This window comes from Athene noctua, chromosome 5 (assembly GCF_965140245.1).
Source record: "Athene noctua chromosome 5, bAthNoc1.hap1.1, whole genome shotgun sequence".
Lineage (NCBI taxonomy): Eukaryota > Metazoa > Chordata > Aves > Strigiformes > Strigidae > Athene > Athene noctua.
Window position 1 is genome coordinate 49,716,950 of NC_134041.1, and position 14,052 is coordinate 49,731,001.

The 14,052-nt window shown below is 35.9% G+C and overlaps 1 protein-coding gene across 2 annotated transcripts in view; it reads right to left on the minus strand.

The window, feature by feature from the left end:
- Positions 1–310: 310 nt before the first annotated feature.
- Positions 311–14,052, minus strand: part of MARCHF5 (membrane associated ring-CH-type finger 5) — a 32,296-nt gene continuing 18,554 nt past the window's right edge. The window contains exons 2-6 of one of the 2 annotated variants that reach the window (XM_074907492.1): positions 13,372–13,574; positions 7,718–7,818; positions 4,388–4,571; positions 3,790–3,956; positions 311–2,622 (exon numbers count right to left, since the gene is read on the minus strand). In XM_074907492.1, the coding sequence (XP_074763593.1) occupies positions 2,506–2,622; positions 3,790–3,956; positions 4,388–4,571; positions 7,718–7,818; positions 13,372–13,574 (772 nt within the window). In that variant the 3' untranslated portion in view covers positions 311–2,505. Of the gene's footprint in view, positions 2,623–3,789; positions 3,957–4,387; positions 4,572–7,717; positions 7,849–13,371; positions 13,575–14,052 lie in introns of both variants that reach the window. The other variant, XM_074907491.1, reaches the window with a different exon arrangement.

The window sequence follows — 14,052 nt, forward strand, 5'->3', positions numbered from 1 at the left end:
GCCAACCCAGAGATATGTAGTAACTCCCTACCCCCGGTTCTGTTTTAGAAGTCATTCGTGTTTTGTATTGCTTTAAATGTTTGAGAAGTGCATTCTCCTACATAATTTATTGATCACTAGAGAGGGAAAAAGAAATGTAAATGTAAGTTTAGAAGTCTCAAAGTAATTCTTCATTCATCCCCAAGGTATTTCTTCAGGCTATGAACTTAAAATTGATTATATAAATCCTTAGATATGCATTAAAACAAACCACATTTTTCATTTAGGAGTTTTGCTACAGGCTTTTGTTCAACTCACAAAATACACTAGGGAGTGTAAAAAATATTTATTCAAACTAATTCAACATAACTATAATTTGCAATACTTAAAAACAAGATTTACAACAGAGTAATGACCTTCTGCCACTCATGTGAAATCATTTTCTAATCCATACAGTATTTTCATAATTGTATTTTTACAATAGCTTTGACTTCCAGAGGAGACAATGAACTTTCCCATGGAACAAGTTTCAAACCCACTAATTTGCATCATTCAATTCTTCATGAGACTTTAAAAAACAGTACTAAATTTATTCGAAATATATACAGTGAAGACCACTGAAAAGCTGTTTTCTCGAAATGAGGAATTCTGTAAGAAATATGTATTATATTGTTTCAAGACTATCTTACAGAGAGCAGCAACTTTCAGAGGTTGCTACTCTATTTAGAGTTTTATATAAAAGTGAGCCCACTAAGACAAATATAATCAGACGACTTACAAGATTATAATAATTCTTCTTTTACAGCAAGAACTTCAAAAGTATCTGATATTGACTGAGTGTATAATTTTCAATACCTGTATAGTTTCTGAATACTACTTGGCCATTATATACACTTTTGTACAGCTCTAAAATATTACATCTCAGTAATTAAGATAAACATACTATAGAAAAGGTACCATATTTTGAATTTCTCTAACATACATTATTGCATTCAGGTATGAAGCCCATTCTGCATTTACTTCATTTCTGATGAAAAGAAATATTTACTTATGACACTTCAACTAAAAGATTTTTTTTAAACCCTTCTCCATGCATTTGACATACTAATATGAACAACAACAACAAAAAAAATTGAGAAAACCAAATAAATTGTTAAGGAAAAACTTCAAGTACTAAATCTAGGTTAAGTCTGGTATGACTTTGAATAGTAAATGGCCATATTATGTTTGTCAAAATTTAACTTCACAAAACAGTTAATCTCTGTTGAAATTAATTTATAAATACATCAAATAACTGAAGTGCTTATGTCTCCCTCAGCTGGCTATTTTGAACATATTGTAATAGTAAAGCTTACTGTATAAATAAACTTAGTTTATTACATATTTAAGATTTATCCTTTAGTTCTTTACAGAATGGAGCCATGTTGTCTTAAGAGTGTGTAGCCTGCTCGTCTGTACCATGCTCAGATGAGCTACGCAAAGTGTCACGTTGCCCCCTTCCAGCCAGTCCATCCACTAGAGCTGGTACGGGCAGAAGAGGGCCTAGTCCTGGTGCAGAGCTGAGTTACACATCCAGGTCTGGAAGTTTAGAAGGATGCCCTCATCTGTCAGTTTAAATGTAGCTTTAGTGTCCAAAGTTCCCCCCCCCCCCCCTTCTACCCCTCTTTGTACTTGTACAGATATTTACATAATCAAAAGAAACATGAAAACTAAACAAGTGCTCTAATACTTAAGGACAAAATAAACAACTGAAATTTACTTCCCCCCATGTAGTTATTTCACTGTGGAGGAAAGAAATGCTATCCAGCACCAGTTACAAAACTAAAAGAGCCATGAGAAAAATAACACTACACACTGCAGAGGATACAACAGGACAGTAAAAATTACCAGTAATACAAATCACCTGGAAGCCATGCTAATTTCTAGCCACCTAAGTACTAGGTGTTAAGCTGACACATGAGTCCTGTAGAGTGATCTATCTTCTGCTTGCTCTGACCAGTCATTTGAGTATTTTACACTCCCTGTTTGATACCTGCAAAACCCAAGGAAATCTTTACTGACTAATGTCCCACAATTACTTCTCCTTGGTAATGACTCACACTTCCCTTCTAAAAAAAATTCTGTTCATTGTGTGAAGTGCCGAACTGGATGATAGCGTGGGTGTGAAAACATGTATAGAAAAGGCCTTTGGATATAGCCTACATTAACTACACAATTTAAAATATTCTTGTTCTGTAGTTGATGCCTTTTTTTTTTTTCTATTCAGCTTACTGGCTTGAAGAAAATAATTCAGAAGCCTATTACCCAACAGAAACACCCAAAAATAATGAAAGCTAAGTCACATTCTTCAGTTCAGTGGTTGCTGAAAGGCTTTACCCTGCCACAAGACAGTGCTTTATTATATTTAAAGAAAAAAAATAACAGGAGCAGCAACTTATCACAATTCTCTACTGTGCAATAATGATGGAACCAATACAACATGGAAACCTGTTAGGTGAGACTGTATGACATCTGGAGATCACAGCCTTATGCTCCTTCTTGTTCAGGATAATTTAAAATTTTGCGGTGAGCTTGGCGCAAATATTGCTGCTGTTTGAAGTAAACCTTAAAAGCTCCTTTTATAGCAACAAAAGCAATTCCACCCTGAAATAAAAAGATATTTTGAAAACCTGCACAGTTCATTGTCATATTATTGCAAATGTTTTTAAAAAAATTCTGGTCAAAGAAGATTCATTTTCCAATCATATAGCATCTTCTTTTGAAGTTTAGCTAACTAGGGCAATTCCAAATGAGCATCTCCGTTTTCTGTCACAATGCACTATTACAGAGGTTTAATATTACTTAAAGGGATTACATACTGGATCTACAAAGCCTTTTGAAAGCTTTTACTTGCTTGGAACTCTGAAAAATAGTCTAAAAAAGTCAAAATACATCCTATTCAAAAATAAAGTAAAACACATATATGTACCTGCTCTCCTCCATTCTCTGAAAATATACTATGCATGGCACAAGGAATACTACTGATTTGTATAATCAGACTGAAAAAGACCACTTGCCAAATGCAATTGTGAAGTGAAATAAAAATTTGTTCTTTGTAAAACAAAATTTTTTCAGAAAGTTTTACAATATGTCTAACTCAACAGACACCAAGAAGCCTCTAGTCTGCATGAACAGTTGTAATATCACTGTTTCTTCCATATGGAAGGGAGGGGTACATAAACGTGTTGGAGTTGAAAACAGGGGCTGCACTGACAGTCAGATGCCCCAGGATACCATCTTCCCAAACTCAGTGTGCTTCCCCTTGACAGGCTGCAAGCCAGAAAGGTTACTCACAAGGAAGATTCAAGGAACTCCCTCTCTTCATCCTCCCACCTCCTATCAACTTCTACAGAGTTTATTTTTCTCTCCTTATGTTAAAATAAGTAACATGGATTCCCTCAAAGAATTAGTAAACAGAAGGTAATATGAAAAGGTTGATAATATAAACCCCAGTCTTCCCTTGCATAAATTGTTCTTAGGAGATGCTGGTGGTTCATCATCTTTATCACCTTTTATTACTGCTTAGGTATGCCTAGTACAGTACCAGATACAAGTTTCAGCCTTGTCTTGAAGTTGAAATTGGTTTCAGCCATAAGGACAAAGTCTCTCACACACGTGATGCTTGTCCGCTGCCAAGACAGGCAACCTTAAAAAAACCCCTTACCTTAATCAAATGTCACACCAGTTCTCGATCAATTCATGTTCTTTTTTACTTTTCCTCCCTCACCCCACAATACAAGTTTTTATGAAATAAACAATACTGAATCTTACCAAGATTGTCCTTTGTAAATTTGAGTTAACACTGCTGAACATCAGCTTGCCAACTATTGTGGCAATAGTAGGGAAAACTAGAGCTCCACATAGAATACGTGTAGCAGAGACATGATCTGCCAAAGGGTTGGCCTCTGCTGGAATACGAGGAACAGGACATCCAATGCCTAAAGGGATGAGAGTGAGGGAAGAAAGTTACAAAGCCACTACCTCAAACAGAACACAGAAAGCATGTTAGTCCCACCCTCCCACTTCATTACAAATCTATAGCCCAATTACTTTGAGAACTAACCCTCTTCTCAGGGAATATTCTATTTCCATTAAGTGACTGGAGTAATTTTTACTTTCAAATAAGACCTGTGATTTTCAATAGCTTGTTTTGTTACTAGGCCTTAACTGAAACTGTGCTCCTGCTCCTCTTGCCCTACCACCTTTCTCACTAGGTGCTATACAAACACCATCTAAATAGAGTGAACATAAAATAGAGGGAAGGTGTTAATCCCTTTTACATAAGAGTGATGAAAACTACTTGCCTATCCCCATCTCCTCAAGGCACAAGTTCAAGGTAGGTATTGCCTTTTAAATTTAGTCACATTACCTGGAAATATGCTGTTCAAAATTTGTAGCTTATTAGAGTATTTGCGCCACAGTCTGAGCACATAGTCCTCCCAACGAATCATCTTGCCCAGTATTAGCATGACTGGGATAGTGGGAAGTCCAATCAAAAGAAATAAAGGATCAGCTCTCTCCATGACATCAAGACCTTCTTTGTGACCCACAACCTGGTAAATATGTATATAGTTGACAAATGTAACAAAGGCCACAACTGAAAAAACAGTGTAACTTCAAAAAAGTCTAGTTTGTTTGGGGCTGCCCATGCATTTTAAGTTAAAGATGAAAAGAATACTGCTATCCCTAATACACAACATCCTTGATTGCTTATTGAGCATAATGCAGGCAAGCTACCAGCCTCAGTTTGCAAGTCATTAATCCTGCAGAGAGCTGGAACACAATTCCTTACCATCTCAAGAAAAATTTCATGTGTTTCTGTGTAAGTAAAAGCCTATACATCTGAAACATCAAAACACCATGCTTTCCAAAATGCACAGAAGAATTTACAATTTTAGAATGATTAATTCTACACTCAAACTGATAAGATACTACTCTTTAAAGGATAAATTGATATCAAGTATGCTGGGATGCTCTTTAAAAAAACCCTGTTATTTAGGAGTACCTTATGCAACAGAGATCACAGTACTAAAAAGCATTGTTTCTCTAGACAATGCAGAAAGAGGTAGATTATTTTCAACTGTAGTGGAAATAACAGCCTATCTTCACTTGTATCTCATTTTTAAGTGTGGTTACCGCTACGATTTTAAAGGACAGACATCACTGATGTGCCTAAACCTTTCCACTGGCACATAAAATAATCAGACTTAGCAGTTTATCAAATGTACATATCAAAACTGTAACAGAACAGTGCCTTATGTTTTCCTAAAAAGTACATACTTTTAATTAAGTAACTAACAGTGCTGAGGACAAAGAAACAAACTTATGTGGTAAATAGCCTCTAAAGTTGTCTCTATTTACACATTACTAAATGCTAACAAAGTCGTTGAAGTGCTTCTAGGAAGAACAGGCTCTTTCATGACTTTTTCCGTAAGAACCAGGAAGACTAAAACCATTAAAATAATAATTACATTTGTCAGGCACTGGAGTTCCTGATGTGTTTTCATTGACTTCTTGTTTTCCCCACAAACACAAGAAGCTGTATCAAATCTTCACTTGCACAGAACTTAGAATTAGGTGGTAAGGCCAAACAACTAATACCAGCAGTTCTGGAATAAGTAGGACACAGGAAAGAATCTAGGGTAACGTACCACAGTACCTTTTCAAACCATACTTTTTAGCCTTGCTTTGAAAACCATTCTGTGTTACTCTAGAACAGGAAGTTATGTTACATCCCACAGCCTTTAAAAACAAACATAACCAATATTGTTGCCACCAAAAGATTATTCTTACAAAATTTGTCTTCCAGTTTCTTCACTACCTTCACCCAAATTGTATTGTCTGATACTATCCTGTTTCTCCTTATAGTCTTTGCCTATCAAAAAAGCGCCTCAGTATCTTGTCTCTTCTGCTTTAGTTTATTGTTTGTTTTCAGTAACCTCATACAATTTGTTACTGACTTAGCTACCACTGGAGTCACAATGTCAATTCTGTATTTAATTTTTCTCCATCTGAAGCTTAACCTTTAAAAATAGTTTTTGTGCTTCTCTGGCCCTTCAACTAAAGGAAAGGAGTCTGAAATGGATTGAGAAACAAGTTGTATTAAACCTCGCAAATTTGGAGTAGTAAAAGGGGTGAAAGAATTTCCCTCCATTCCCAATTTGATCTCCTCCATTGTAAGCAAAAATAAATTACTCTTTTAACCAGCATGCCATCCATATGATCAAAAAACATTAAATCAGTGGAAAATAGCCAATTCTTCATACCCGGGATTTGACCAGCTCTCTAAACTAATGTTTAGACAGTTCCCCATTTCAAAAGCAAAACAACCATGGAAAGGAGCATTTCTCTTTCCATTTGTTTATGTAGTTCTAGAGAAGCTAAAAAGTTCCTACAGAAAAAGGCTCAGTGTAGCAGTGAAGAGATAAGGCCTGATACATTTAATGAAGTCTAGCTGTAGTATTACAGATGGTTGCAATGTTCCTGTAAGGGCCACAACAAGAACAAAATACCAGATTAGGAAACTCCCAAGTGTACCATTCTGTATTAGAGACTCATCCACTGGAATGGAAGAGGTATTGAAAAGTCCTTATACATCACTTGGCCAGCTGCTCAACCCTGGCCACACTTGTACCAGGGTGACTGTACCATCTCATCTGGGCTCCACTTCAGGTGGTTGTCATATACACTTCTACTATCAGATCATGTACAAACAGAACCAAAATAGCACACAATTTTGAGACAGAGCTGTAGAACTGCAAGGCAGTATCACACAACTCAAGAAAAAGTAGTGCTGAGTGACTTAAATGGATAAGGACTAGATTGTATATTTACAATTAGGACTGTGTAGAGGAATACTTATTAGCATACAGATTTGTTAATTCTACCTACAACTGAATTAGCATCAGAAATACTTGTATGCTTTCAGGCAAAACACAGGTCATGAGCTTGATATAGGAATCAACAACTAAAATGGTAAAGGTACTTCTAGTTGTAAAGTCTGTGAAAACTCTTGTAGCTGAGCTAGGGCATCTGTGAACAGGTCTTTCCATGGTTAACAGTCTACCACCCATCAATGTTATTTTTATATTTAGATAGCAAGTTCACAAGAACAGAAGTATGAAAAGTATTTTTTCCTCTTTCAACTAACCATACAGTCTGAAGTAATTGAAAGAATATACTATTAGTTTGCACTGTTCTGCATTTTTTGTTTCTGAATAAATTGTACCATTCAGAGCATGCATTTTCCCCTATATAGTAAAAACATGGTAGGACTGAAAGATTCACTGTGTCTTAACCATTTGAACGTTACCAGCAAAACTATTCTACAGGTAAAAGAGATTAAACTCACATCTTTTCTGAAGAATTAGACAACCATTATTAATAGTTCAGTGGTAGTGGCACCTATTCTGTAGGAACAGAAGAGGGTTCACCAGTCTGCCATACAAAGGGCAGCCAGCTAGAGTAGCAGTGAATTGTTAGTTGCAGACTGAACCACATTTGAACAGGCATTGCAGCATGATCAGTTAAAAGTGAAAAAGCCTTCTATCCACCCATCTTGAATTCACTTGTTAACTACACCAGAAGTGCTGAAAGCAGCTATAACATGTTTTAAGCCAATGAAAAAAGGAGTCTTAATTGAGTTTTTCATTGTAAGACTTGCTTTCAAAGCTGGTAAGAAGAGGGAGTACATGTGTACCTGCATCACTGTCACAGCTCCATACGTTACAGCTGTCCAGTATATGGAGCCCACCATTATTCCAGCTGCAGCAAAGGGACATGCCTTTGAGATCAGTCGATCTGCAAGATCCAAAACGTAAACAACTGGACCTATGATAAAGGAAAAGTAAGGTTTCAAGACATATAGATATATATAAAAGCATACTGAAGAAAGCTCTCAGCATCCATCACTGATAAGGAAGAATGAACTTGGCAAAATACAAGTCTGACATCCCACACATGCTGTTTAAATGAGAACGTATAATTTAAAAAGTCCTAAGCTAAACTTGTAACTTATTTCTACCTCTACCATTTCATTCACCAGTCTTTGACATATTAATATAGTGGTTAGGGCACTGACTAATTTACCCAATAAAGTTGACTAGCTGCCTTTGTGTTGAATGAGAATTGTTCTGTTGTAGAAATCATTTTAGGCTTAGTGGCTTTTTTATTTGTTAGATATTATAGTTTAAAAAGGAAGAAATACTAATTAGTTGTGATGTACTTCATGTGGTTATCTGACAGCTTCACCTGAGAATTCTGTTACTAATCTATCCTGCTCAACAGTAAAAACTAGCACAATCAATATGAAAGATTTCTTCTGCTGGAAGAGGCTGCATTCAGTATTCTTAGAGGACTGCCTCTCAAAAAGTTGGAAGAAAACCCCCTCCTATTCAGGTTACTTACTGCCTTTAATGACAATGCATGTATAGTTTCATTGTTCTGTCTATGGACAGCTGCACCTGCCAGACTTACACAGAGAAAGACATTACCCTGACCTACTCTGGTTAGGGAAACAAGGGTGTGCTTACACCTCTTCTTTAACAGACTGCAAGAGCACCCCAGCAAAGCAAAAGCCAGAAGTTGAAGTCTGAAATGTATGTACAGAAGTGAAAAATGTCATCATCATGATCAGATTCCACATTACTTTTGTATGTCAACAAAGTCTACATACAGAATGTCCTCTTCCAGCTCATAGGCATGAATAGTTCTTGTTAGCTCCCTCTTTGTTCCTCCCAAAATCAGTGGAAACATTACAGTTACTCTCAAAATCAGCTCATAGGCTTTCTTTAAGTAATTAATCCTCCATGTCTCTTATCACAGTTTATCCACTCCAGCCTATAATTGTTTTATTACTTCCTAATATTTTGTTGTTTTTTTTGTGTTGTGGTTTGTTTGGTTTTTTTTTTGGGGGGGGGGGGGGAAGGAGTGATCTCTCGAACAACGGTGTTAAATGACTTACTGAATTCCTGATATACTAGATGTACAGGACTTCCACTGCATGAACTGCCAGGCTAGTTAGCATGTTTTGCACCCCAATCCTGAGTTGTATGCCATTTTCCTCCTGACCTCCAATTACATCAAAACTTTTTCTGACCTTGCACAGAATAGAGAACATTAGGTTTCAAGGATTTTTTTCCCCCCTTTTTACCTTTCTGAAGGTAAATATATTGTATTCGGTATTATCCAAGTATACAAAAGTCACTTGCAGTTTAACTCTTCACTTGAACACTCCTAATACATAATTTGATATTCTTAGTTTTTTAGGGTGGTGATAACTTAGCACCCTGTTCCCAAAGATTGTCTCTGAACTATCATATTTGCACCCAATTAATTTAAAGCTGTGCATTTAAATATACAATCAAGACTTGAAATTCATACCAAAAAAATTTTGCAGAAAATTTTAGTCAGCCACACTGATAAAATTGACTCCTTTTCATGACTTAACTGGTTCTTCTCTTTCTTCTCTAGTGTGAATGCTTTCAAAACTATCAGTTCTAACTCAGGTCAAGGGCCAGTGAAAACAAGTAACAGGAACATGTACCTGAACATGTTCATTATCATGTTTTATCAGCCCTAGTATTCTTGTAAAGCACTCTCAAATACATCTGGTTCCTGGTGGGGTTCCTCCTGCACCCCCCACCCCCGTTTGTTTTTTTTTAAAAAAAAGAACAGTGTAGGATTTTACATACTGTTTGTACAGCAGTAGCATCCAGAGACCTCATAGAGGATCACACTTTTTTTTTTCCATACACAGGCACGTGTGTGAAAACCATACTGAAGAGTTGCAATTTAAACACATTTAGCTGACATGCAGTCTTGACAGAAGTCACTGTAAATATTGCCAAGTTATGTATCAGACTAGTGGGCAGTGCTAAGCAACTTGGGCAGAATATTGTTTAATGTACTCTCTACTCTCACTCTGCTGGAGTCTCAAGTTTTTATCCTACTATTTATGTACTTCAAATTAGTTACTTTTGCATGCATCTTCTAGTACAGCATGTATTCTTTGTTTTAGTTATAAGCTCTAGTTTTAAGGGCAGGAAGCATCTTCCTATGTGGCTTGTAAGACAGTAAACACCTCACCAGCACACTGCTTCATATACACCCACCAATGTAAATTAGTCCATAAGTAACTGACAAAGTGTAACTATAGATTTAATTTATTCTGGAGTTGAGCATCCTATTATTGATTAAGTGCCAAAATTAAAGGGTTTCTGAAGAAAAAACACTCTACTCAAAATAAAGATAACTGGAACAAGCAGTTCAACTGTATTAACAATTATGTTTAATTTTCCAGGATAGACTGAAAACAGGATGTCTATCAATGTGCTGAAAGTAGCAACAAGGTCATAACTGCGAATACTAAATGCACAGTAATTTACACATCTTGACGGTTTCTCACAGTCACTGAAGTTGTTTAGTTGTACCATTTTGAAAAACTTACATTTGTTTGAAGAAGGTGAAGGCAAGAGACTTGAAAAAAACATTGTATTTGTTGAGTCCTAAAGGGCAACACAAAGCACTGAAGCTTGCCTTGTATGTCTTGGCAAGGTGATACAGCAACAGCAGAAGCCTAACACTAAAAGTACTAACAGATTGCACCTACTGATCCTAATCATTAGAAAAAGCAAGTTATAGACTTACATACAGAATCTTGAGAGAAGACTAGAAAAACACTGTTCTAAATTTTTTTTTTTTTTTTTAAAGTTATTCATTTAAGAAGGAGCTTGTGAGAAAGGAAGACAAGTGAAACTGTTTCTTTTAAGATGGTATTAAGGAAGAAGCAGGAAATATCACTGACATACAAACTCAAGAAGGAAATACAAAATACAAAAATATTTTTCATTTCGTGAAAATTATCATGCTTTAACAGAGCTTTTCCTGCCAAATTCTATTTTCTATTTATAAAACTGAAATAATTATCTAAAAGATACTTCAGTTACTTTCAAAGTGGCAATAATATTTTCCAATTTAATAAAAAAAGTTCTCAGAAGAGAGGAAAATAGCTAGTAAGAACATGGTGCGTATCAGTTTTAGAGCTTGGTAGCAACTATCAAATTTGAAATGGAATTATAATTTTAAGATACATCACTAGGGGTGGTGGTTTTGAATCGGTAAATAGACACACACTTTTACTTAAAGAAATTCACTGATGTCTCCTCAAGTTGACATTACTTCAAAAATAAATAATAAATAAAAGTAGTTGTTCTAAGAAGTGCCCTTTGACAGAAATTTGGCTTTACAAAAAAGTTTCCAGAAGTACATTAGAGAAGTCTTAGTGTATGCAAGTTTCTGAATTATGATACCTCAGGGAAACTTTAGTTGTTAGTTCTTCCCTGCTCAAGTAATTTTCGTTTCTTGAATGGTATGACTAGTAATGTCTTCAAAATGTACCTGCTGCACCAGAGACAGGGCTACTGTCAAGACTACTTGAAAACATCTTACTGTCCTAACTCTGCCTGGTGTGACCTTGACTGACTTGAGTTGTGATACAACAGTTTTGGGTTACTAGAAAGAACTTCAGAAGAGCAAGACTGTCTCACTTGTTTCAGGCACTTCAAGCTCATGACTGATAGACCCAAATTAATTTCACTCCTCTACTACTACTACTGATGTCTTGGGTACTCTTATACAAACCTGAATTTTTATAGCCTTCTCATCTTTAAAAATGGAAAAATATGGTATTATGAGGGAAAATAAATCAAGAGATCCTTGTATGCCTGCATGCAAGTCCTAAACAATCTTGCACAAGAATTTTAGGCTGGCTTCAGAAGCTTGGAATGTTAGTAATTAGGAATCTTAGCTTTCAAATAAAGAATGCCACAAATTGCCAGAACAAATGAAAATACCTGTTATGTGCATGTAACATCTCTAAACTATAGCTGCTTCCCCTTCTCCCACTGACAAAATAACATGCAAATGCAGCTCATGTTACAATTTCATCATTCAAGACACAAGTAGGAATTTTAAACTGCTTCAAGTTTTGTAATATATTGTAACTGTCCAGGTATCATTTTTTTTCCCCAAAGCCAATGCTAAATGTTATTATTTGATGCCTTCTTCATGACAGAGATTAAGATTTGTCTCTACCTTATCCTTGTAGCAAAGCTCTATGGATATGAATCGTGGTTGATATAACTAGGTAGTAAGTTTCATGCTCATTTGTTTGCTTGAATATCAACAGTAGTCTATATTTTCTTTCCAATTCTTTAGTGTTCTATTGTGGAAATAAATATCACTACCCATATAAAATTCCCTTCACAATTTTGTCAGCCCTTATACTAACAGAAAAAGAGGTCCTGTCCCAAGGAACTGACAACACAAGTTATTTTCAGCTGTTTGATTACAGAAATAAGATACTTTAAAAAAGGATGCCTGTACTCACATGCTGTATCAGCGTTTCTTTAACAAGCAGTTTTACTTTGAAACAAAGTTTAAGTTTCCATGGCAACATTTCATTTTCTTGCCCTACTTAATATACCCCATAGAACATACAGGCAAATGAGGGCTGGAATAACAGCAACCACTGCTAATTTAAATACATGCAACATATTGTGCAGTGTCCTACTCAGCTACTCAAATAAGCAGACTCTGGAAGACCATCCCTAAACTTTTTTCTGTCACCTTGACAAACCAAGCTAGAGCAGTATCCAGCAACCACACATATTCTGCCTCTTGAATATAGGTCAATACTGACTCAGGAATACCTCCCAAACAAAGCAAAAATATGTTTTTCCGGTAATGCAACAGGTTGTTCAGCAAGGTTCCTTCCTCTGAATTTCCTGTAACAACAGTTTCTCTGCAAGCTGAGAAAGAAAAAAGGATGCATTTATTTGCTAATATGTGACAAATGTTCTTTACAGAACGGGTTGTTAGGCGTTGGGATGGGCTCCCCAGGGCAGTGGTGGAGTCCCCATCCCTGGAGGTGTTTAAGAGTCAGGCTGACATAGCACTTAGGGATATGGTGTAGTTGAGAATAGGTTAAGGGTGGACTGGATGATCTACAAGGTCTTTTCCAACCTTGATGATTCTGTGAACTGCTGAAAGAAGTCACCTTCTGCTCAACAAGAAAAAAAAAAATATTCACATTAACCATGAATTAATTACAGGTCAATCACTTGCAAGATTTATCAACATACCTAAGTGGAACACCTCAAAGTTTTCAAAAGGTAGTTAACTAAGTCACCAAATAAGAACAAGCAGAATACAGTTATTTATTTCTGTCTGGAAAAGGGAATAGACAAGTTTAACAGAACTTATGCTCCAAGCACAAAAAAGGAAAAAAGTAGGAACAATACAAAGAAATAACCCATTATGTTACGTTTAAAATTTAAATGATACGTATCTTACCTAGCTTTGGAAATACTATTAAATATTCTGCATTGCACTGAGGACAAGCAACTCTAGCAGTACTGTTTCCTCTTTGTTTTTCATCCACCCAGCGCTGCAGACAAGTCTGATGAACCCATTTCGTAGAGCCCCTGCACCTGCAAGGTCTCACCCACTCTGCTGTCCGATCATCCTCATCAGTAGCAAAACAAACCCAGCAGCTTCTGTAATTACAGGAAGGAAAAAAAAAATTTTTTTTTTGCTACTTTTACATGCTTAACGTAAAACTTCACATGTGAAAGCATGTAGTTGTAGAAAATGTGCACTTAGAGGAGATGATGCTTGTTGCTTCATTCTTAGTCACCAAAAATATATGTATTATATACCACAGTCTTGTTCTGGTATTAATATTACAGACAGCTAAGCAACTGCTTTTAAGACATCTTGAATTATTAGTTTAACTTTCAGGTAATTTATGAATGAAAACGCATTAAAAGTGCAGTTCAACCTTTGAATAATTCAACTTAATGAAAAAAACACATTTTTTTAAAAAAGATTTATTATCCTCTCCTACAGCAGACATTTTGGTAAATTTTTAAAATTAAAAAGATCAATACAGTAGTCTGTAACTTGGGAAATTAACTCCAACCCATTTAAATGGCAAAACACAAATGACAGTGTATCACAAAACAAACTGTAAAT